Here is a 25259-nt window from a genome sequence, read left to right on the forward strand (position 1 = left end):
CTTCTTCCCTCCCTCCCTCCCTTCACTCATTCCTCTCTTACTCTCCCCTTTCATAAGTTTCCTTGCTTCCTTCCTCTGTTCCTGTCCCTTCCCTCTTTCCTTCCTTCCTTCCCACCCTCCGTCCATTCATTCACCCATTCCTCTCTTGATCGCTTAAAGCCGGTCCCTGGTGCAAAAAGGGTTGGGGACCTCTGTCCTACAGGATTGGGTGGCAGAGAGTTAAGTGAAAGAAACTTCATTATTCATTTATATGTACATGTACATTTCTTCATTAAAAACATGTCTTTCTGCATAATTTAGACTAACTTTGTGAGTTTTTTGAGGGCTGGAACCAATTAAAATTATTTACATTAATTCCTATGGGGAAAAGTCGTTCGAGATAAGAGCTGCTCGACTTAAGAGCCCAGGTCCGGAATGAATTAAACTCGTATCTCGAGGTACCACTGTACATCAGTTTAATTGGACCTTCACACGCAGACTTGGTCTTTCACACCTGACAAGGCACCTAGCTTTTTTTTCTGAGAGTATAAAAGATTTTAGATTTAGATTTAGATTTATTAGGTTTGTATGCCGCCCCTCTCCGAAGACTCGGGGTGGCTCACAACAACAATAATACAATATACAGAGTGCAAATCCAATATTAGATAAAAAGCTAAATTTAAAACCCATAAATATTAAAAACAAACGTTACTGCACAATCACACCATTCTCATGTAGTACAGTCAGAAAAAAGGTGGTGGTGGGGGGAAGACATAGTTAGTCCCTCCATGCCTACCGACATAGATAGGTCTTCAACATCTTGTGGAAGGTGGGAAAAGTGGGGGCAATTCAAATCTCTGGGGGGAGTTGATTCCATAGGGCTGGGGCTGCCACACCCTAGAAGACAGGCTCAAATTACAGAAAGACCTAGACAGACTAACACAGTGGGCCCACACCAACAAAATGATGTTTAACATCGACAAGAGCAAAGTCCTTCACCTAGGCAGAAAAAACCCTGGACACACATACAACCTGGGAGAAACCCCTCTTAGCAGTAGCAACGGCGAAAGAGACCTCAGAGTCTTGGTGGATAATCAACTAAACATGAGCCAACAATGTGCAGCAGCAGCCAAAAAAGCCAATACAATCCTAAACTGCATCAACAGGGGAATACACTCCAAGACCAGGGAAGTCTTAATACCACTCTACTACGCCCTGGTCAGACCACACCTGGAGTACTGTATTCAGTTCCAGTCACCACACTTCAAAAGAGACATTGAAACTCTGGAGAAGGTGCAAAAAAGAGCAACCAAGATGATTAAGGGATTGGAAACCAAGACTTACAAAGAGAGACTGAGGGAATTTGGGCATGGATAGCCTAGAGAAAAGGAGGGCCAGAGCGGACATGATAGCAGTCTACAAGTATACGAGGGGATGTCACAGAGAGGAGGGCATCACTTTATTCTTCAGGGCACCAGAGGGCCGGACGAGGAACAACAGCTGGAAGCTGACCAAGGAGAGATTCAACATGGAGATAAGGAGGAACTTCCTGACGGTCAGAGCGATCAACCAATGGAACAACCTACCAGCGAACGTTGTGAACTCCAACACTCTGGACATTTTTAAGAGAAGATTGAATTGCCACTTGACTGGTGTACTATAGGGTTCCTGTTAAGGCAGGGGGTTGAACTTGATGGCCTTCATGGTCCCTTTCAACTCTAACAATAAATAAATAAAATAAACAGAGAAGGCTCTTCCCCTGGGTCCCGCCAAACGGCATTGTTTAATCGATGGGACCCGGAGAAGGCACCTAACTTTTTTTCCTGACAGTATAAAGGCTACATTTTATTTTCTTTCTTTCTTAAAAAAACCCCAACAACAACAGAGTCTGGCTGCATGAAGAACAGACTAGCTAAATAGCCATGCTCCGGAATTTACCTGCCGTAGCGAGCTAACAGTGATTTATTTACTACAATCTGAGATGTCATCAGTTTTGTGCCGGCAGCCAAGACTACATATCTTAGGGACGTTGGGGAGCGAAGGGAAGCAGAATTTAATTACCCCAAATAGAAGTGGAAACAGGAAGCTGGGATTAAACACCCCTGCCCTTTCCAAAGCACTAGGGGACCTTAAACAACCACTAACAAATGAACGCAACCAAAACTCCTCCGGCTTGTAACATCTCCGGTGGCACAGCATAGGTGAAGACCATGCTGAGGACTAGTTAATTGCCAATGCACATGGAAATGTGCCAGATGTCCAAAAAAGAATCACTCAGCATAGGAGAGCAGAGCAATAGAGGGATGGGCTTAGGGCTAGGGGTGGGAATCAGAATCAGAATAGAGCTGGGAAGGGAACCAGGAGGTCTTCTAGTCCAACCCCCACTGCTCAAGCAGGAGACCCTATACAATTCAAGACAATTGGCTTCTTAAAAGCCTCCTACAATGTCTTCTGAAGTTTTTGCTAACACAGAACTGCCAATACAATACTCACATTGAGGAGTCCTTTTTCCCAAAATAATGCAGACTAGATGGACCATGAGGTCTTTTTCTGCCGTCAGACTTCTATGTTTCTATATCAAACTGGTGCAGAAGTTGGTGATAAATTAACGGCTTGCCACACTATCTATAGAAGGCCTGATGTTGATGGGAACTTGGGAGGGGTGATTTTCACAAGGGAACAGATGCAGCCACAAAGCATTCTTTCGAGTGGTTCAAGGCCATCCTGGGCCTACCCTCCTGGGCGGAAGTGGAAGGAGGCACACTGGCACATTTCTGACAGGGCAACGCGACAAGTTTGTGGGTGGGGGACAAGGGTGTTCTGCCAGGCTCACGGCACGAGCCCCCAATTACGTGCAAAGGTAGAAAGTCAGACACACACACGTGAAATGTCAAGAACACAGTTTTTATCCAAAGTAAAATAGAGGCAAAACACCCTTTTGGTAGTCAAAGGGCTCACCTTCAAAGCAAGAGACTTGAATGCAGTGAAGAACAATAAAAAAACACAAAGCAATTAACAAGCAGCTGTGAAGATGTCACGGCCACTCTCCTTCAAATGTTTTCAACTCACCCACTTGACTATGGTTTAGTTTCAGAGTCCTGGTATCAATGCAAAGAAAATCCTTGGAGAATCCTGAGACGAAAGCCACTTCCTCTGTCACCGAACGGATAAACTTCCACACTCTTGAGGCCAAAACTCTGCCAATTTAACGGCAGCCCCAATTAGTTGAACCACACCCAACCACAGGTGAAACTCCCTTATCTCCTGTAGTATTTACGCAGCTGCTCTTTCCTAGTCATTGCCCTGTGGCTGCGTACATCAATGAATGTCTCTTCATCTGAATCCAGCGAGGATAATGAGGATGATGAATTACTCCCTAATGGGCTGTCTGCATGACCCCCTCTGAGGATCCCATTTCACAGCCAATCCCTGCTTCCTACGCTTCGCTGTTTGAAGCAGTCGGCAGTAAAACTGGCCTCTGACACTGGGAGGATTCACCTACATCCATCCCCACAGTCCTTGGGGCAGGAGCTGGCCCAGAGCCAACCACAACACCGGGATGTGAACTTTCTTTCTTTTTTTAAAAAAAAATCTTTATTAAAGAAAAAACAGTAACACAAAATATATCTGTTTACATGTGCAGGCCACAAAAAAATAATAATTTGAAAGTGAAGAATACGAAAATGGATACAAATATGTGGCTTTTACATTAAACCTCTTTCATAATAGGCACTTAGTGTCTTGGTTAAATAAAAAATAAAAAGAACAAACAAACAAACTGCATTCAGTTTTGACCGCCACGATGTAAAAAGGATGTTGAGACTTTAGAAAAAGAGCGCAGACAAGAGCAACAAAGATGATTAGGGAACTGGAGCATAAGAAGAACGATTGTAGGAACTGGGTATGTCTAGTTTAATTAAAAGAAGGACCAGGGGAGACATGATAGCAGTGTTCCAATATCTCAGGTCCCACAGAGTTGGGCTTCTCCGGGTCCCTTCGACTAAACAATGCTATCTGGCTGAACCCAGGGGAAGAGCCTTCTCTGTGGTGGCCCCACCCTCTGGAATCAACTCCCCCTGGAGATTTGAATTGCCCCTACTCTTCCCGACTTCCGCAAGATGTTGAAGACCTATCTATGTTGCCAGGCATGGGGGGAATAACTATCCCTTCCCACCACCTTTTTTCCTGTCTGTAATACATTCTCCTGTCTGAGAATGGTGTGATTGTGCAGTAATGATTGTTTTTAATATCTATGGGTTTTATATTTCGCTTTTTAATTTATATTGGATTTCTACTCTGTATGTTGTATTGTTGTTGTGAGCCGCCCCGAGTCTTTGGAAAGGGGCGGAATACAAACCTAATAAAATCTTAATCTCAGGGGTTGCCACAAAGAAGAAGGTGTCAAGCTATTTTCCAAAGCACCTGGGGGTAGAACAAGAAGCAATGGGTGGAAACTAAACAAGGAGAGACGCAACCTGGAATTAAGGAGAAATTTCCTGATAGTTAGAACAATTAATCAGTGGAACAGCTTGTCTCCAGAAGTTGTGAATGCTCCAACACTGGAAGTTTTTAAGAAGATGTTGGATAACCATCTGTCTGAAATAGTGTAGGGTTTCCTGCCTAAGCAGGGGGTCGGACTAGAAGACCTCCAAGCTCCCTTCCAACTCTGTTAATCTATTCTATCTGTAAAAATAATCATAGGCAATCTGCAAGCCATCCCCCCAAAAACATCCAAGCATCCAAATTTTGACCATGTGACCATGGGGATGTTAGGCTAGAAGGGAAACGGTTAGTAGGAAATGAAGAAGTTTATTTATGCAGCTTAAAGCTCCCGAGAAGACAAGGAAGGATACAGGCTAAAAATATTGACCACATCCTAGCCAATAAAAGAACATAATGAAGGAACCGATCAACTGGAAATTTACTACATCATAAAAATCAGCCACGGGTCACTTAAATCAATCTTTGACCACCGCTCTCTTTTCATTCTCTAATCTACCGATAGTTCCTTCAGTCAACATTTTGGCAACTCAACAAAGATGATAAATTCTTTTAATATCTCTTCATGAATCAGCGACTCCAAACAGAGTTATTTTAGTTGCTCTCTTCTAAACTCACCTCTCGCTTTCTGCAATTTCCCCTCTACTGAGCAATATTATTCTGCAGGGTAGATCCACTAATGCCTCATTACCGAAGGGTTGTAAAAATGATATATGAGAGAATATCTTTCGTAGTGCAGGAAACGCTTATCCCATCGAAGCCATGGAGAAAAAGGATATGGCGATACAGAAGGGATGAAAGTCGCTAGCTGAAGAAAACCAGAATGTATAGGGTTTAAAACAGTGGTTCCACAACCTTTTTTTGGCCATGTCCCACCTAAGTACAGTGGTACCTCGAGATACGAGTTTAATTCGTTCCGGACCTGGGCTCTTAAGTCGAGCAGCTCTTATCTCGAACGACTTTTCCCCATAGGAATTAATGTAAATAATTTTAATTGGTTCCAGCCCTCAAAAAACTCACAAAGTTAGTCTAAATTATGCAGAAAGACATGTTTTTAATGAAGAAATGTACATGTACATATAAATGAATAATGAAGTTTCTTTCACTTAACTTGTAAACTTTCTTAAACTTTTAAATTTACATATGTTCAACTTCTCTGCCACCCAATCCTGTAGGACAGAGGTCCCCAACCCTTTTTGCACCAGGGACCGGCTTTAAGCGATCAAGAGAGGAATGGGTGAATGAATGGACGGAGGGTGGGAAGGAAGGAAGGAAAGAGGGAAGGGACAGGAACAGAGGAAGGAAGCAAGGAAACTTATGAAAGGGGAGAGTAAGAGAGGAATGAGTGAAGGGAGGGAGGGAGGGAAGAAGGTGGGAAGGAGAAAGAAAAGAAGAAATAGAGGAAGGGAAGGTAAAAGAGAGAAAGAAAAAGAGCAAGAAAGAAAGCAAGAAAGAAAGAAAGAAAGAAAGAAAGAAAGAAAGAAAGAAAGAAAGAAAGGGGGAAGGGACAGGAACAGAGGAAGGAAGCAAGGAAACTTATGAAAGGGGAGAGTAAGAGAGGAATGAGTGAAGGGAGGGAGGGAGGGAAGAAGGTGGGAAGGAGAAAGAAAAGAAGAAATAGAGGAAGGGAAGGTAAAAGAGAGAAAGAAAAAGAGCAAGAAAGAAAGCTGCAAGCACCCCCCTGAGCCCCCCAGGCCGGCTGCAACCTTTTAAAACATGCGCGCCGCTTCGCGGCTGTCTCCTGAAGCCGAACGCGGAAGTTAGCGTTTGGCTTCAGGAGACAGCTCCTTGGCGCTTGTATCTCGAATTTGGGCTTGTAAGTAGAACAAAAATATCTCTCCCCTCCCAGCTCTTATCTCGAGTTGCTCTTAAGTAGAGCAGCTCTTATGTCGGGGTTCCACTGTATCTCTAAAATCCTGAAGCCCACCTCCTGTGATATACAGTGTGCTACCTCCACTTATGCACTTAATTCGTTCCATGACCAGGTTCTTAAGTAGAAAAGTTTGTAAGAAGAAGCAATTTTTCCCATAGGAATCAATGTAAAGGCAAATAATGCGTGCGATTGGGGAAACCACAGGGAGGGTGGAGGCCCTGTTTGCTCCCAGGAGATTCCTAGAGGGGCCCCACGGAGGCTTCTCCATGCCTTTTCCATCCCTGTTTCCTCACAGGAGATTACTAGAGAGGCCCCATGGAGGCTTCTCCCTGCCTTTTCTGGCCCCGTTTCCTCCCAGAAGATTTATAGAGAGGCCCCACGGAGGCTTCTCCCCACCTTTTCCGGCCCTGTTTCCTCACAGGAGATTCCTAGAGAAGCCCCACAGAGGCTTCTCCCCTCCTTTTCTGGCCCTGTTTCCTCCCAGAAAATTTCTAGAGAGGCCCCACGGAGGCTTCTCCCCATCTATTCTGATTACAGTTTTGGAGGCTAAGTTTTGTAAGTGGAAAATGGTTCTTGAGAAGAGGCAAAAAAATCTTGAACACCCTGTTCTTATCTAGAAAAGTTTGTAAGTAGAAGCTTTCTTAGGTAGAGGTACCATTGTATAGTTCTTGCTATTCAAAAAGTGAACTCCTACTCTACTACTGTGTTTCCCCGATAGTAAGACACCCCTGATTGTAAGACATATCGGGGGTTTCAGGGGGGGGGTCGGCTAATATAAGCCGTACCCCAAAAGTAAGACATATGTCTTATTTTCAGGGAAACACGGGGGTATTGCCGGGGGGGGGAGCCCGATGACGTCGCTTCCAAGCTCCCCGCGTGCCCCTCGCCTTCGCCTCGCCGTGGCGCCACCACTTCTTCCCCGGCTTGGCAAAGCGAAGGACGGCGCTGGTCCGAAGCGAGACGAGCGGGCGGCGGCTTGCAGCGAAGGTGCTCGTCCCAGCAACCGAGTCCTGCCGAGGCTCGGCTGCAAGCGGCCAGCGAGGCCGACCGGCTCCGAGGCGAGCGGCCAGAGCTACTCCCTCCTTCGCCCGCCTCCTTTCCGGCAGGCAGGTGGGGCTGCCCAACTGCGCAGAGCGGCTCCTCCCCTCCAGACACACGCTTCCCCGACACGCGTCTGCGGCTCCACACGTGCACCGAGGGAAATCCTTTGTGCCTTGCCGCCGAGCTCTCCCACCTGCTCGGCGGCCGCAAGCCTCTCCCTGCCACCGCGCTGCCGACAGAACCGCCGCCAGGGCTGCTGCCGCGCTGCTGAGCAGATCAGCTGCTGGGCGGCCGAAGAAATCTTCCCTGGGTCTTCCCCGCCACCCACGCAAAGGGGAAACCCCAATCTTCGCCTCCTCGCTGCTGCGCCGCTGAAAGGACCCTTTCAATTTTTTTCCAATGTAAGACTTACCCCGAAAGTAAGACGTAGTGGGGCTTTTGGGGGTAAAAAGAAAGTAAGACAATGTCTTACTTTCGGGGAAACACGGTACCAGTTCTCTGGACTACTCAAAATTCCTGCTACCCATTCTCCAAACTACTCAAAATTCCCACTACCGGTTCTCCAAACTGCTGAAAATTTCCACTACTGGTTCCTCAAATTATCAAAATGTCCGGTACAGGTTCTCCAGAATAATAATAATAATAATAATAATAATAATAATAATAATAATAATAATAATAATAATTTATTATTATTATTATTATTATTATTATTATTATTATTATTATTATTATATTTGTATACCGCCCTTCTCTGAAGACTCTGGGCAGCACCTCCATTTCTTTTTGAGCATCCTCAATAATAATAATAATTTAAAAATCACCTGTTGTCTGCAGCAGCCAAGAACTCTGCAGATGGAATGTTATACATTTTTAGAATCCCAGCATTCCCAAGAGAAGAAAAAGAAGAAGAAGAAAGCCCAGCTATACGGGAAATGCATGAAAATGAGAGCTGGTGCAGCCCACGATAAACTGGAGGAGCAGAACGATAAGGATGAAGTGACTGATTGATTCATACACTCTCTGTGCCTTTTTAAACACTTCAAAGGAATGTTAAGAATACATTTACTAGCAGTTGTAATTTATGCCACATAGGCAGAAGGAAATATGCTTGACTGCTGCTATGGGAATAGCATGAATGAAGAGAGAAAATAATATTTCCTGTCCTATCCTCGCTGGCCTCTCTTTGAAGGCAGCCCGTTCTCGTCTATGATACTAAAAGTATAAGAAAGGCTCACAGCTGCTACTACAAAACTAAAGCACGGTGTTACCTCTACTTACGAACTTAATTTGTTCAGTGACCAGGTTCTTAAGTAGAAAAGTTTGTAAGAAGAAGCAACTTTTTCCCATAGGAATCAATAAACACTTTAATCATTTTAATCATGATCTAGAACTGAACTTTTATAGCAAATAAAGAAAGTTGAGCTACTTGCCTAATCTGTTATCATATTGGATCTTGTGAGTTCAGTACAAAACCTTAAAATGTTACTGCGCTCCTCAACAAACAATGCTGTCTATCGTTTGCCCTTTTTGTGTCTATTCAAATAATGTGACTTAATCAACTGAAAAAGAGTCCAAGCACCTATTTGAAAACTTATCTTGGTCGGTAAGCAACCCCATCCCGTCCCACAGAGTGGATCTTCTCCAGGTCCCGTCAACCAAACAATGCCACTTGGCGGGATCCAGGGGAAGAGCCTTCTCTGTGGTGGCCCCGGCCCTCTGGAACCAACTCCCCCCAGAGATTAGAATTGCCCCCACCCTCCTTGCCTTTCGTAAGCTACTTAAAACCCACCTCTGCCACCAGACATGGGGGAATTGAGATACTCTTTCCCCTAGGCCCTTACAATTTTATGCATGGTATGTCTGTATGTATGTTTGGTTTTTATAATAATGGATTTTTAATTGTTCTTAAAATTATTATTGTATGCTGTCTTGTTATTGCTGTTAGCCGCCCCGAGTCTTCGGAGAGGGGCGGCATACAAATCTAATAAATAAATAAATAAATAAATAAATCATATGATTGTCAATCCACTCCCACCTGGTCACATGGCCGACAAGCCACTCCTACCCACTCACATGGCTGACAAGCCACACCCACAAAATAAGCCACGCCCACAGTGTAGCAGTAAAAATGTTGGCAGCCCATCACTGGGCTGGTCTACTGTATTGCTGGATTAAAAATCTAGCCAATTCTGTCTTATTTAAACAAAATTGGGTTGGCATTCTAAGAAAACTCAGTCAGGGAGTCAGTTTAGTCTTCCATCCAGGGGTGGGGCTGCTACCCGGACAGTGGGGGAACTTAGTGGGGTAGCGAAAATGGAGCTCCACCCCAGAGCACCCAATTTGCATTGAAAGATGTTGAAAGAAAATGCAGGGCGTCCTGTCTAAGCCACGCCCACAGTGTGGTAGTAAAAATTTTGGTAGCCCTTCACTGCTTCCATCCTTCCGAGAGAGATAAAGTGAAGACCCAGATTGTTGGGGCAATAGGTTGACTGTGTAGAGCGCTTAGAGAGGGCTTTACAACACTGTGAAATGGTCTAGAAGTGCTATTGCTAGTGCTAAAGCAATATTTCTTAGACAACAAAAAGATACCTCACCTACAAAAAAGATATTGACAAAATTGAACAGGTCCAAAGACGGGCTACAAGAAGGGTGGAAGATCTTAAGCATAAAACGTATCAGGAAAGACTTCATGAACTCAATCTGTATAGTCTGGAGGACAGAAGGAAAAGCGGGGACATGATTGAAACATTTAAATATGTTAAAGGGTTAAATAAGGTGCAGGAGGGAAGTGTTTTTAATAGGAAAGTGAACACAAGAACAAGGGGACACAATCTGAAGTTAGTTGGGGCAAACATCAAAAGCAACATGAGAAAATATTATTTCACTGAAAGAGTAGTAGATCCTTGGAACAAACTTTCAGCAGACGTGGTTGGTAAATCCACAGTAACTGAATTTAAACATGCCTGGGATAAACATATATCCATTGTAAGATAAAATAGTATAAGGGCAGACTAGATGGACCATGAGGTCTTTTTCTGCCGTCAGTCTTCTATGTTTCTATGTTTCTAACTTTAAAACTGTGGCTGGGGAGTGTGCTAGCTGGAGAATTCTGGGAGTTGAAGTCAACACATCTGAATGTTGTTAAGGTTGAGAACCCAGGCCTAAAGTAAGTTTCCCCAAACATGGCAACTTTTAGACTTGTGGACTTCAACTCCCAGAATCCTCCAGCCAGCTTGTCTGGCCTGAGGTATTCTGGGAGTTGAAGTCCAGAAGTCTAAAATTTTCCAAGTATGGAAACCCCAAGTTTGGAAGCAATGAAAAGGCTATCATGAGATTTCAGCTGTCTCATGAAAACAGCTTAGTCGTTTTAATATACTCTTCTCTGTTTTGATAAAGGTTTTCCATTTTACTCCCATTCCAGTTAGCTCATGCTAACTACCAGATATCAAAGTCCTTGACGATGTGTAATTACTATCGCCAGGCTTACCCGACTGAATAATTCAACTATCTTCATACAGATGATGATAGATGTTCACGAAAAATCCTGCCTCGCTTCATTCTTAAATTTAAAATGGAATTTTCTTAACACAGGTTGCCGGAATAAGCCACTGCTTCTCCAAGCTACCAGCAAGTTTAACATTTATTGAATAAAACCCACGATGATTTTTTTTAAAATGAATAAAACCGGAATGTGTGTATTAAGTGGAACAAGTAGAAGGAAGAATTTTTTTTAAAAAAAATAGTATGTTCGTAGATGACATCCGAAAGAGGCTATTAATATTTTACAAGGAGCCTTCCTCTGCAGTTTTAAAGGAGCATTCTGAAGACAATATTTCTCAGTTATTATACCCTTAATGAAATTCACATAGGAAAATCTTTACTGAGAATAGCACTGGAGCCACAAATCTTCAACCAAGTAGTCACCAGTCCCCCTCAAATTGCAGCAATAAACGAGAATTTATCTGTAAGAGACTACCCAAATCTAAAGTGAAATAGACTCCAGCAAAGAATTAAACTTGGTTTTTGATTGTGTAAGCTCATAAAAGTGCAGTATTAATATCTATTATCATTTTATAGTAACTCAGCGTTAACTACTTTTAGGAATCCATGTAGCTTTTTAAAAAAAATTAAATAAGAGTTCGCCCGACATAAACAAAAATATTTATTTTTATTTAGTACATTGAGTTTCTCCCTCCCTCCTTCCTTCCCTCCTTTCCTGGAAGATTGTGTACTAATTTAATGATTCTGATCCGATTGGTATCTGAATGGAGGACCACTGGATTTGAACTTCCTAGAGAAAGTTCCTAAAAACTGTAATAATGATGAGGATAATTATGGTAATAAGAGCAGCCATCTAATTAAATTCATTTTGGCTGATTAATCATGTGTTTTAGTTAATTAATCAATCAATCAGTTGATTAAATCTGTCCAGATTTGCATAGAAGTGAAAAAATAGTTCTAAATAAAAAGGGACATAAATGGTTTTCAGATCGTACTTGCAGCTAAACGATAGGCACAATTTTTATCACTCCCTTCTCTCTCTCAGGGACAGGACTGATGACATGGGTTTAAAGGCAGGTGACTGGTTAGATGGGAGCCGCCATGAATCACCTGAGATGCAGAAGAGTCTAGTTTGGAGACTGTTCTGTCGGGCTCTCTGGTAGACTCCTCCCAAAAATTCACAGGTACAAATTTCAGACACACAAAAGTTTGAAGATTCAAAACAATGTTCTTTATAATGAAAATTCACTTAACCTAAGCCCTCTTTTGGTATAGCAAAGAGCACTCGTCTCCAAACAAACTGGTCATTTGTACAAGTCCCTTATCAGTTCTGTGATACTTAGCTTGCAGCTGTGAGGCAATTCACAGTCCTTCTTCTTTCACAAAGTGAAACACACTTTGCTCTGGTTTAGTTTCAAAGCGGGGAAAAATCAGCACACAAAAGGTCACAGTCAGTAAAGCAGTCACGAAACACAACGATCAGATAATCCTCCACAATGGCCAAACCACAGGCTGCTCTTTATAGCAGCCTCACTAATGACCACAGCCCCACCCAACCACAGGTGGCTTCATTTTCTTTGATAATAATCTCTCAGTTGTTGTTGCCTATGCATCGCCCTCTGCATATGTGGCTGCATCATTAAATCTTGTTCTGAATCCAAGGAGGAGCTAGATAATTGATCTCCTTCTGAGCTGTCTGCCACACTCTCCTCCTTCCTGTCACTCATGTCTTCTTGGTCAGAGGAGCCTTCATCATCAGATTCCACCGGGGGCAAAACAGGTCTGCAGCATGTGGATGTCTCCCCCACATCCACAGTCCTTGGGGCAGGAGCTGGGCCAGAGCTAACCATAACAGAGACTGAGGTAGAACCAGTTTTGCTAGGCCGGACAACCAAAAATAAACCATTGGCTGGGTATATTCTAATCTACAATGAATCTTGATGAGAATTGTTGGGTAGGCAAAGTTTATCCACTCAAGATTATCTGGGTTGGTTGTTGGGTCGTCTGTAGTAATGGGCAGCCAAAATTTTTACTGCCATACTGTGGGTGTGGCTTATTTTGTGGGTGTAGCTTAATGATCATGTGACTTGCCGGCCATGTGACCAGGTGGGAGTGGCTTGAACGGTCATCATCGTTCAAGTTGTTAAGTCCTCGACTTACAACCTTACCAGTGATGCTCGCTGGGGTGACAATTTGCTTTGTGTTTCCTGAGCTCTCCTTCCTGGGTCGCCCCTCCGCCTCGGGCTGGGTAGCTAGGCGAACGGGTGCTACCAGAAGCATAAATGCTGCCAGCGCCACTTCCACCCATGCCTTCTGCTTGCAGCTCAGGCTGGAGGTAGCCGCAGGAGGCTGGAGGGGAGCCGGGCGGAGAGAGGGAAGCTCGTCTGAGGCCAGGAAGGAGGAAAGAGGAAAAAAGCAAGGAGCGCAGGCCAGCAGCAGCAGCAAGGAAAAAAGGAGAGCCGAACTAAGACCAGTAATCCAGGAAGTGAGAGCCGCCAATCAGCGGGAGCTAGTGAATGCTAGCTGGGGAATTCTGGGAGTTGAAGTCCAGATATCTTCAAGCAGCCAAGGTTGGGAAACACTGTTCTAGGTGTGGTCTTACCAAGGCTTTATAGAATGGTACCTCACTAGATAGAAACATAGAAGACTGGAGGCAGAAAAAGACCTCATGGTCCATCTAGTCTGCCCTTATACTATTTCCTGTATTTTATCTTACAATGGATCTATGTTTATCCCAGGCATGTTTAAATTGAGTTACTGTGGATTTACCAACCACGTCTGCTGGAAGTTTGTTCCAAGGATCTACTACTCTTTCAGTAAAATAATATTTTCTCATGTTGCTTTTGATCTTTCCCCCAACTAACTTCAGATTGTGTCCCCTTGTTCTTGTGTTCACTTTCCTATTAAAAACACTTCCCTCCTGAAATTTATTTAACCCTTTAACATATTTAAATGTCTCGATCATGTTCCCCCTTTTCCTTCTGTCCTCTAGACTGTACAGATTGAGTTCATTAAGTCTTTTCCTGATACGTTTTATGCTTAAGACCTTCCACCATTCTTGTAGCCCGTCTTTGGACCCGTTCAATTTTGTCAATATCTTTTTGTAGGTGAGGTCTCCAGAACTGAACACAGTATTCCAAATGTGGTCTCACCAGTGCTCTATATAAGGGGATCACAATCTCCCTCTTCCTGCTTGTTATACCTCCAGCTATGCAGCCAAGCATCCTACTTGCTTTCCCTACCCCCCGACCACACTGCTCACCCATTTTGAGGCTGTCAGAAATCACTACCCTTATAGCCTTCTCTTCTGAAGTTTTTGCTAACACAGAACTGCCAATAGAATACTCAGATTGAGGATTCCTTTTCCCCAAGTGCATTATTTTACATTTGGAAACATTAAACTGCAGTTTCCATTGCTTTGACCATTTATCTAGTAAAGCTAAATCGTTTACCATATTGCAGACCCCTCCAGGAATATCAACCCTATTGCACATTATAGAGTCATCGGCAAATAGGCAAACCTTCCGTACCAAACCTTCCCCTATCTTGATCTACCTCCCAGATATGTTGAATTCAATCCCTAGAGTGGCCAGGAAAAGCAGTGGGAGATTCTGGTACTTGAAGTCCATATCTAGAAGATACCCACTAGAAGATGCTTTGGGTCTTGTACTGCTGGATGAACTAAATCCCCAGCAGAAAGTGACAGGCAGAAAAATGCTGGTTTCCAGCCTTGCTATTTCTATCTCTTTTTTTCTTTCTTTCTTCCTAAACTGATGTATTGGATCTGTAACTCCTTGGAAGGACTATACCTTGTTATTTAATCATTTTGAGATCATTGCTGTAATTTCTTCCCCCCAGCTCTACAATTTCCTTTTCGAGGGGCAACACTCAGAATGAAATTCACTTTCCAAGGGTAACTGCAACACCTATTCATAAAGCTCTACTTCCGATGACTTTATGAAACATCTATATCTTTTTTTCTGGCAACGGTATGGCAGAAATGTTCCATTGTCTTATTTTAATATATGTGTGTGTGTGTGTGCATGTGTATTTTTAAGTCTCAAATCAAGGGAAATATTTCTTTACCCAGAGGGTCGTTGGTTTATGGAATTCACTTCCAGAAGAGGTTGTGACAGCTGTCAGCCTTGGTAGCTTCAAGGCAGGATTAGACAGATTCATGGATTATTATTATTATTATTTATTAGATTTGTATGCCGCCCCTCTCCGTAGACTCGGGGCGGCTTACAGCAATGATAAAAACAATATATAATAACAAATCTAATAGTTAGAGTCTAAAATAACAATAATACAAAGGCTAAAAAACAAGAAACCCCAATATATAAAAAACATACATACAGTCATATCACACATAAAAAACTACATAGGCAGGGGGAGATGTCTCAGTTCCCCCACGCCTGACGACAGAGGTGGGTTTTAAGGAGTTTACAAAAGGCAAGGAGGGTGGGGGCAGTTCTAATCTCTGGAGGGAGCTGATTCCAGAGGGTCGGAGCCTCCACAGAGAAGGCTCTTATTATTTATTTATTTATTTATTATTTGGATTTGTATGCCGCCCCTCTCCGAAGACTCGGGGCGGCTTCCTCTGGGTCCCGCCAAACAACATTGTTTGGAGGAGACCAACTCTGTGGGACCTAATCGGTCGCTGGGATTCGTGCGGCAGAAGGCGGTCTCGTAGATTGCCAAGTGTATCGGTGGTTATTGAAACGGATGTCCATGTGCCGCCTCTATGTTGGTTGAGGCAGGCAGGATTCCCTTGAGTACTATTTGTTGGAGGTCAGGGGAAAGGGAGGGTCTTGCTCAAGATCCCCATGGACAATTGGTGGGTCAGATCCCCATGGGCAATTGGTGGGCCACTGTATGACACAGAATGCTGGACTTGATGGGCTTTGGCCCGATTCAGCAGGGCTCTTCTTATGTTCTTATAATTCTGAGTGACTTTGTGATCTTTCATCTAAGCATTATTCTGCTCTAATGTGCTTGGCCTTTTCAAGATCCCTTCAAGTCCAACAGAATGAAAGAGAAGGTATACTGTCCCTCCAGTTGAACTGTGATGTCTTGGTGACATTGAAGCCACCTCCTTATTGTTTTCTTTGCAACAATAAGGTTGTGGTTTCGCATTTCCTTCTCCTGGGGAAGCATGATCACACCACCAGTGTTATTACATTACATTGGATTAGATTATTAGAGTTGGAAGGGACCTTGTAGGTTATCTAGTCCAACCCCCTGCTCAGTCCCTATACCATTACGGACAAATGTCCATCCAATCTCCCCTTGAAAGTCTCAAGTGTTGGAGCGCTCACCACCTCCGCAGGGAAGCTGCTCCACCGGTTGGTGGCTCTCACCGTCAGAAAGTTCCTCCTAATTTCCAGGTTGAATCTCTCCTTGCTCAGTTTCCATCTGTTGTTCCTTGTCTGGCCTTCTGGTGCTTTGGAAAACAGTCTGACCCCCTCCTCTCTGTGGCAGCCCCTCAAGTATTGGAAGACTGCTCTCATATCTCCCCTGGTCCTTCTCTTCGCCAGACTGGCCCTGCCCAGTTCCTGCAACCGCTCTTCACATGTTTTAGTTTCCAGTCCCCTTATCATCCTGGTTGCTCTCTTCTGCACTTTCTCTAGAGTTTCAATGACTTTTCTGTAGCGTGGCGACCAAAATTGGATGCAATATTATAGGTGTGGTCTTACCAAGGCTTTAAAACTCCCTAGTCCTAGATTGTATCCCTCTGTTAATGCAATTTAGATGTTGGATAGTGAAGTGGTGTAGGGTTTCTTGCCTAAGCAGGAGGTTGGACTAGAAGACCTTCAAGATCCCTTCCAACTCTGTCTATTCTATTCTATTCTATTCTATTCTATTCTATTCTATTCTATTCTACTGTATTCTATCCTATCCTATCTTATCCTATTCTACCCTACCCTACCCTACTCTTACTTTTCAAATGTCCCATTTTAATGTTACTGTTATTGTTGTTGCTATGCAGAGATGCATACCCCCCAAAAAAATCCTAAATCTCCAAGACTTTTTTTGGGGGGGGGGAAGCTATTATAAAATAACAATTCTCCAAAATTCCATTTTTTGCCTTGTTCTAATAGAAACATAGAAACATAGAAGACTGACGGCAGAAAAAGACCTCATGGTCCATCTGGTCTGCCCTTATACTATTTCCTGTATTTTATTTTACAATGCATATATGTTTATCCCAGGCATGTTTAAATTCAGTTACTGTGGATTTAACAATTACGTCTGCTGGAAGTTTGTTCCAAGGATCTACTACTCTTTCAGGGAAATAATATTTTCTCACGTTGCTTTGGATCTTTCCCCCAACTAACTTCAGATTGTGTCCCCTTGTTCTTGTGTTCACTTTCCTATTAAAAACACTTCCCTCCTGAACCTTATTTAACCCTTTAACATATTTAAATGTTTCGATCATGTCCCCCCTTTTCCTTCTGTCCTCCAGACTATACAGATTGAGTTCATTAAGTCTTTCCTGATACGTTTTATGCTTAAGACCTTCCACCATTCTTGTAGCCCATCTTTGGACCCGTTCAATTTTGTCAGTATCTTTTTGTAGGTGAGGCCTCCAGAACTGAACACAGTATTCCAAATGTGGTCTCACCAGCACTCTATATAAGGGAATCACAATCTCCCTCTTCCTGCTTGTTATACCTCTAGCTATGCAGCCAAGCATCCTACTAATCTCTAATCGTTTTGGAATTCAGCCTCCACATTCTGTCAAATAGCCGAGGCCGATACCCAGACTGGAAAAAAGTTGATGTCCTATTTTTTTTTCTTTTAACCTCAAACAGAATCCATTCCCAATGGAGTCCTGGTGGGGTTTTATGCTATTATGCATATGTAAGAATCTAATTATTTTTTGAGGGAGTTTGGAAGTTTTGAGAGGCGGAAAAGCAAGATGCATCATTAATTTCTTATTAATTTTAACACACAAACTCACACTCACAAAACAATTTTCTTACAAGGGTGGTGCCGCAACTTTAAATTACAGAACCGGTTTTGTGGTTAATGTGAGATTTATCACAGCAGGGCTCCTGTTAAATTAAGTTGCGCCTTCACAACACAGTGGGAAAACAGGTGTATATTGGTTTAGAATTATGGAAATGTTGACTAATTCCAAGGCTTATAATCAAACAGCAAGGCATCCAAACAATATTTCCTCCTAGCATTAATCATTCATGCCTGGCAACCTCGAATCTACAGCCACTAAAAAAGGCTGCAATTCAAAAGAAACTGAAAGAGCTGCTGGTGGGTTTTTCTGTTGGAAATGGGCCTTTTATTTTTTAAAAAACTCAGAGCTGTGGAAAGCTTGTGAAAATTGGGAGCAGCGGGAATATAACGGAGGCCCAAATTAGCGATCAAGGCTATCACACAATCCTTCCTGGATTGTGACTTTAAAAGCAAGCCGCAGGAGGCCCTTCGCTGGAGGATGAGTTGGCGGAAAAGATGCAGCCATTTTCTTTTTTCTTCCCAAGCGTTATGACTGGTCCACATCGAGCTCAGCTGGTCATGAATTTTGAGGACCAGGAGATGGATATGTATTGGTATCCTCGGCCAGTGTTTTGGCACCTAAGTCTGAGAATGAGAGGAGGAGGGCCAGAGATTTTAACACCAGTGAACGGCTGCAATTTTTTTACTACCACACTGTGGGTGTGGCTTATTTTGTGGGTGTGGCTTGCCAGCCACGTGACCAGGTGGGAGTGGCTTGACGATCGTGTGACCAGGTGGGTCGCTTAAAGGTCATGTGACTGGCTTAAAGATGGCCAACTTGAGGTCACTCACATCAAGGGTTTGGATTTAGGGTGCCTGGCCTCTCCTCGCCTCAAAGAGATACAACTTCCCTATTTCTTTCTTTCTTTCTTTCTTTCCTTCCTTTCTTTCTCTCTCTCTTGTCCTCTCTCTCTCTCTCACACACACACTTTCTTTTTTCCTCTCTTTCTTTCCCTCTCTCTCACATTCATACTCTCTCCCTCTTTTTCTATTTTCCTCTCTCTCACACACTCTTTCTCTATTGTCCTCTCTCTCTTTCTCTCTCATTCTTTTTCTATCTTCCTCTCACTCTCTCTTTCTCACTCTCACTCTTTCTCTATCTTCCTTTATCTTTAACTCTTTCTCTAACTTCCCCTCTCTCTTACACTGTTTCTCTTTCTCTATTCCTCTGTCACTCTCTCTTTCTCTATCTTCCTCTCTTTCTCTTTCTCTCTCTTTCACTCTTTCTCTATCTTCCTCTCTAACACACTCTTTATCTTCCTCTCTCTCTTTGCTCTCTCTCTCTCTCTCCCTCACACACACACTCACCCTTTCTCTATTTTTCTCTCCCTCTCCCTTCCTCACTCTCTCCCTCTCTCCCCCTCTCCCCCTCTCTTCGCCCCTCCTCTCTCTGTGCAGCAACTGATCCTACTAAAAGCAAGGAAGGAAATGTGTTCCTTTATGTTTATTTAGATTAATATCAAGCCTTGCTCCCCCTAACTTTTGCATTAAAGGGGGATATTGGAAGATTTCTCCTGTGCTGCTATTCACAGTTCAAAATATAGCTCAGCGCCTGAAAATGTGTGAAATTACAAATGTGTCACATTTTTTCCCTTCCAGCATACATTTAAATTTACGTGTGCTAAATTCAGGATTTCCTTTTTTCCAAAGCAGCCTTCCATCAGTATATAGAACGTAACATACTTGGGTGTTGCCATATAGTAGCTAACCATGTCAGTCTACATAAATGTAAAAACTGTACTTTTAAGGAAATGTTACTGGTTGGACACAAGGAGGTGCCAACACTGTTCCCTTGGAGAGGGGGGAGTTACTTTGTTAGAGATAAACAGTGGTACCTCTACTTAAGAACTTAATTCGTTCCGTGACCAGGTTCTTAAGTAGAAATGTTGTTAAGTACAGTGGTACCTCATGATACGAACTTAATTGGTTCCAGGAGGAGGTTCGTAAGGTGAAAAGTTTGTAGGATGAAACAATGTTTCCCATAGGAATCAATGTAAAAGCAAATAATGCGTGCAAATCCTTCAGGAAAATCCCAAACTTTAGAAGGGAGGCGTACAGAGGGCAGGGAGGAGCAGCTAAAGGGGGCGGGTGGAAGAAGCAAGGGTGAGTGGGGAGGAAGAAAGGCAAGGGGGGCACCCCTCCCTTTTCTTTCTTCAAAAGACACCCTTTCAGTGCCTCTGCAAGCACGCTGTTCTCTGTAAACTCTTTCCCCCCCAAGCTGCCCCTCCCTTTTCTTTCTTTAAAAGACACCCTTTCAGTTCCTCTGCAAGCACGCTGTTCTCCTACTTTTGTTAATGCAAAGTCTTTCCCCCTCCAAGCCGCCCCTCCCTTTTCTTTCTTCAAGACACCCTTTCAGTTCCTCTGCAAGCACGCTGTTCTCTGCAAACTCTTTCCCCCTCCAAGCTGCCCCTCCCTTTTCTTTCTTCAAAAGACACCCTTTCAGTTCCTCTGCAAGCACGCTGTTCTCCTACTTTTGTTAATGCAAAGTCTTTCCCCCTCCAAGCTGCACCTCCCTTTTCTTTCTTCAAAAGACACCCTTTCAGTTCCTCTGCAAGCACGCTGTTCTCTGCAAACTCTTTCCCCCTCCAAGCTGCCCCTCCCTTTTCTTTCTTCAAAAGACATCCTTTCAGTGCCTCTGCAAGCACGCTGTTCTCCTACTTTTGTTAATGCAAAGTCTTTCCCCCTCCAAGCCGCCCCTCCCTTTTCTTTCTTCAAAAAAGGGGAAAAAAAGAAACCCCTTCATCCCAGCAGCAGCGGCTTGGGTTCGTAAGGTGAAAATAGTTCGGAAGAAGAGGCAAAAAAATCTTAAACACCGGGTTCGTATCTCGAAAAATTTGTTAGAAGAGGCGTTCATAAGATGAGGTACCACTGTAGAAGCAATTTTTCCCATAGGAATCAATGTAAAAGCAAATAATGCGTGCAAACCCATTAAGAAAGAAATAAAAGCTCGGAATTTGGGTGGGAGGAGGAGGAAGAAGAGGAGGAGGAGGAGAGTCGCTGCCGAAGGAAGAAGATGAGGTGAGGGGAATCAAAAAAATCCAAAAGTTTAAGGCTTAAAAAAAAAAGAGGGACTCTGATGCCCAGAGCGAAGGGAATGTTTCTTTTCTCTGGGCTTTGACAGAGGTTTATTCCCTCTCCAAGCGCCCAGATAAAGGAAAATGCTTCGTTTGCTCTGGACTGCCAAGGCCTCCTTAAGCACCACCGAAAGGCTCCTCTGGCAGCCCAAGATGGCCGGGATTAAAGGGGGAACCTTTTCTATTAGAATTTACACATTAGATTTCAATCCCCTTTGTCAGAATGGATTCCTGGTCTCACTGAGAATTCTAGCTGATTTTCTCAGGGTTAAAAAATATATATCAGAATTTCCAACCCTCGCGCCACAAAGAAGTTGTGATCCAGCTGAACAAAATAGGCACCTGCGACTTACTCCACCCTGAAACATTTGTGCTGAGTGGAGAATTTCAGGGAGGAATATTTTGTACTTATCTTGGTCTTTGGTGAAAAGATAACATTAGTTTACCAGGAGCTCCCCAGAAGCATTTCAGAGATGAGAAAAAAAAAGTACTCATCTGTTCACATAACTGATATTTAGATAAACATTGCTTATTGGTCTCCTGTGCTTTTTCACAGCCTGCAAAGACGTCAGTGAGAGTAAATCAAAAACCTGCTTTTGTCTTCAGTCAATCAACAGGGAAGCCGGTGAATCGGCAACAAGGGGAGCACAAGGGGCGACTTACAACATTCAAATTCCTTTTCTTTGCAAAGTTGTATGCATGTCCCAAAGAGGTTGGAGCCTCCCACTGCTGCTACCAGTAGAATACTACCACCTTCTGGAAGGGACCTTTTGGAAGGCCAGTAAGGTGGTAGCAGTATGCACATTGGGGGATAGTTCGTTCCAAAAAGCTGGGGGCCACCACAGAGAAGGCCCTTCCCCGCGGGAATGCCAACCTGCACCGTTTAGTTTTTTCTGCGAAAAGCAACTATTTCTTTCTTCTGCCCCACCCTGGCTGGCTCCCCTCCTTTCTTCCACCCCACCCCCCCATGAAATAAAATAAGTGCATATACTCACCCCAGGTAAAGTTTTAATATTGTGCAGCGCATTCTGAGCTTCTAGGGCCGCTTTTCGGGTATAAAACGTTATGAAACAACAACCTAACGGAGAGAAATTGGGGAAAAAAAGATGTTTAGAAATTGCCAGCTTTTTCTCACAGGCGACAAGAACGAAGGAGGTCGGGGAGAGATGATGAGGAAGAGAAGGAGAAAGAGGAAATGGAGGAGAAAGGGAAGAGTATGAGACTAGGATGGATGGAAGAGGAGGAGGAGAGTATGAGGAAGAAAAAAACAGAGAGAAGGAGATGGACGGAAAGGAGAAGAGTAGGAGACTACAATGAGGAGGAGTGGGAGGAGACAGAAGAGAAGGAGGAAGAAGAAAAAAGATGGAGGAGGAGGAGGAGGTGGTGATAGTGGAGGAGGAGAGAACACGATTTAGGAGCAACATTACAGGAGGATAGGAATGATGGAATTCTAATTGATATTCTAATGATGGACCAGAATATCTTCGGGACCACCTTCTGCCGCACGAATCCCAGCGACCGGTTAGGTCCCACAGAGTCGGCCTTCTTCGGGTCCCATCGACTAAACAATGTAGTCTGGCGGGACCCAGGGGAAGAGCCTTCTCTGTGGCGGCCCCAACCCTATGGAACCAGCTCCCCCCGGAGATTAGGATTGCCCCCACCCTCCTTGCCTTTCGTAAACTCCTTAAAACCCACCTCTGTCGTCAGGCATGGGGGAACTGAGATATCTCCCCTTGCCTATGCAGTTTTACGTATGGTATGTTGTATGTATGATTTTTAAACAATGGGTTTTTTTAGACTTTTCATGGTAGATTTATTATTATAGACTTTTAATATTAGATTTGTCATTGGATACTGTTTTTATCACTGTTGTGAGCCACCCCGAGGTTTTGGAGAGGGGCGGCATACAAATCTAATTAATAATAATAATAATAATAATAATAATAATAATAATAATAATAACGCAGTACCAAAGGATCTCAGCGGACATTTGAAAACCATCGGAATTGACAAAGTCTCCATCTGTCAATTGCAAAAGGCCGCTTTACTGGGATCGGCAAACATAATTCGCTGCTACATCACGCAGTCCTAGGTGCTTGGGAAGCGCCCGACTGGTGATGAAATACGAAACCCAGCATAGTGATCTCGTTTGCTGTGTTGTACTGACATAATAATAATAATAATAATAATAATAATAATAATAATAATAATAATAATAATGCGGGCCGTAGTTTGGGGACCCATGTTTAATTTCCCCACGGCACACCTGACCATGTGTCATGGCACACTGGTTGAAAAACACTGGACTAGAGGACCTCTAAGGTCCCTTCCAACACTGTTATTCTGTCCTTTCCCGAAAGACATAGTATGGATCATCTGTGCAAGAGAGGGCAACACAGATGAATCTCTACCCCACATTCCTTCTCCTTCCTTCTCCTCTTGTTCATTCACAGCTTCCAGGCTGAGCCGTTTTATCCGAGGGAGGAATAATGTGTGCAAAAACCAGAGGATGCGAGGTGGCTAATTGGGCCAAATCTCTCCAGGGGCCTCCCGTGCCCGTTGACGATAAATATGAATGACTGTGTGGTTCAGTGAATCCCAGAAAGGAACAACTTTAATTATGCAAGCCAGGTTAGGATGCCGGAGGCTCGGTGTGGCATTTGAGAAGAAACGGAGATGGGATTCCGGGGGGAAAAAGCGGTTGAAAGACTAGTTGGGGACAAAGCAAATACTTGAATATTCAACACAATTGGATTTTCAGATTATTCTTGGTGATGCTGAAGGACAGAAGTTATTATTATTATTATTATTATTATTATTATTATTATTATTATTATTATTATTATTATTATTATTATTATTTGTATGCCACCCTTCTCTGAAGACTCGGGGCAGCTCACAAGATACAAAAAAAAATACAACAAGAAATCTAATTAATTAGATTTTGGTTGACTTTCAGCCTCTTACCCCACATCCTCTCCAACCTCCTCACTATCAGACTTGGGTGCCAAGTACACTGGCCTAGGATACCACCCCACATCTGTCTCTCGATCCTCAGAATCTGTGATCAGCTGAGTGGGACGCGGACAGGCCACAACGCTACCTAGTCTGGGTTATGAAGCATCTTAAGAACATAAGAGCCCTGATGAATCAGGCCAAAGCCCATCGAGTCCAGCATTCTGGGTCACACAGTGGTTCACTAATTGTCCATGGGGATCTTGAGCAGAAAGAGAAGGCAAGACCCTCCCTTTCCCTTGACCCCCAACAAATGATACCCAAGGGAATCCTGCCTGCCTCAACTAAAAGAGAGAGAGAGAGAGGAAGGAAGGAAGGAAGGAAGGAAGGAAGGAAGGAAGGAGAAAGAGAGAACCTAAGAATCTAAGAACCTAAGAAGAGCCCTGCTGAATGGGGCCAAAGCCCATCGAGTCCAGCATTCTGTGACCCACAGTGGCCCACCAATTGTCCAGGGGGATCTTGAGCAGAAAGAGAAGGCAAGACCCTCCCTTTCCCTTGACCCCCAACAAATGGTACCCAAAGGAATCTTGCCTGCCTCAACCAACATAGAGGCAGCACTTGGACATCCATTTAAATAACCACCGATACACTTGGCACCCATGAATCTGTCTAATCCTGCCTTGAAGCTATCCAGGCTGACAGCTGTCACAACCTCTTCTGGAAGTGAATTCCATAAACCAAGGACCCTCTGAGTGAAGAAATGTTTCCCTTTATTTGTCCTCACTTTCTTACCTATGAGCTTTAGCGAGTGCCCCCTCGTCCTAGTATTGTGTGATAGAGAAAAGAAATTTTCTCTATCCACCTTTTCTATCCCATGCATGATTTTATACACTTCGATCAAGTCACCCCTTAAACGCCGTCTTTCAAGGCTGAAGAGACCAAGGCGTTGCCACCTGGTTTCATAAGGGAGGGGCTCCATTTCCTTGATCATTGTTGTTGCCTTTTTTTTTGCAACCACTAGCACTGATGATGTTACCTGGTTGGGTCATGAAACATCTTCAAGAAGAAAGCAACCAAGCTCAGAGACCCCTCATTTTAACCCTGAGCTACAAATATTCTCGTTTATTGAGAATAAGAATGCTGAAGTTGGACCCTCTCCTGTAAAACCTTGCAGGATTTTGGTGATCGCATCAAGATCACACCAAGAGAGGAAACATAGAAACATAGAAACATAGAAGTCTGACGGCAGAAAAAGACCTCATGGTCCATCTAGTCTGCCCTTATACTATTTTCTGTATTTTATCTTAGGATGGATATAT

At 43.6% G+C, this 25259-nt stretch overlaps 1 protein-coding gene across 30 annotated transcripts in view; it reads right to left on the reverse strand.

Annotated features, from left to right (window-relative positions):
- Positions 1–25259, reverse strand: part of CELF2 (CUGBP Elav-like family member 2) — a 591098-nt gene that overhangs the window by 141399 nt on the left and 424440 nt on the right. For all 30 annotated transcript variants that reach the window (XM_070754402.1, XM_070754411.1, XM_070754404.1 and 27 more), the window contains one exon: positions 21981–22063. In XM_070754402.1, coding sequence (XP_070610503.1) covers positions 21981–22063 — 83 coding nt within the window. The remainder of the gene's footprint in view (positions 1–21980; positions 22064–25259) is intronic.

The sequence above is a fragment of the Erythrolamprus reginae genome, chromosome 6 (genome assembly GCF_031021105.1).
Source record: "Erythrolamprus reginae isolate rEryReg1 chromosome 6, rEryReg1.hap1, whole genome shotgun sequence".
In the NCBI taxonomy this organism is placed as follows: Eukaryota; Metazoa; Chordata; class Lepidosauria; order Squamata; family Dipsadidae; genus Erythrolamprus; species Erythrolamprus reginae.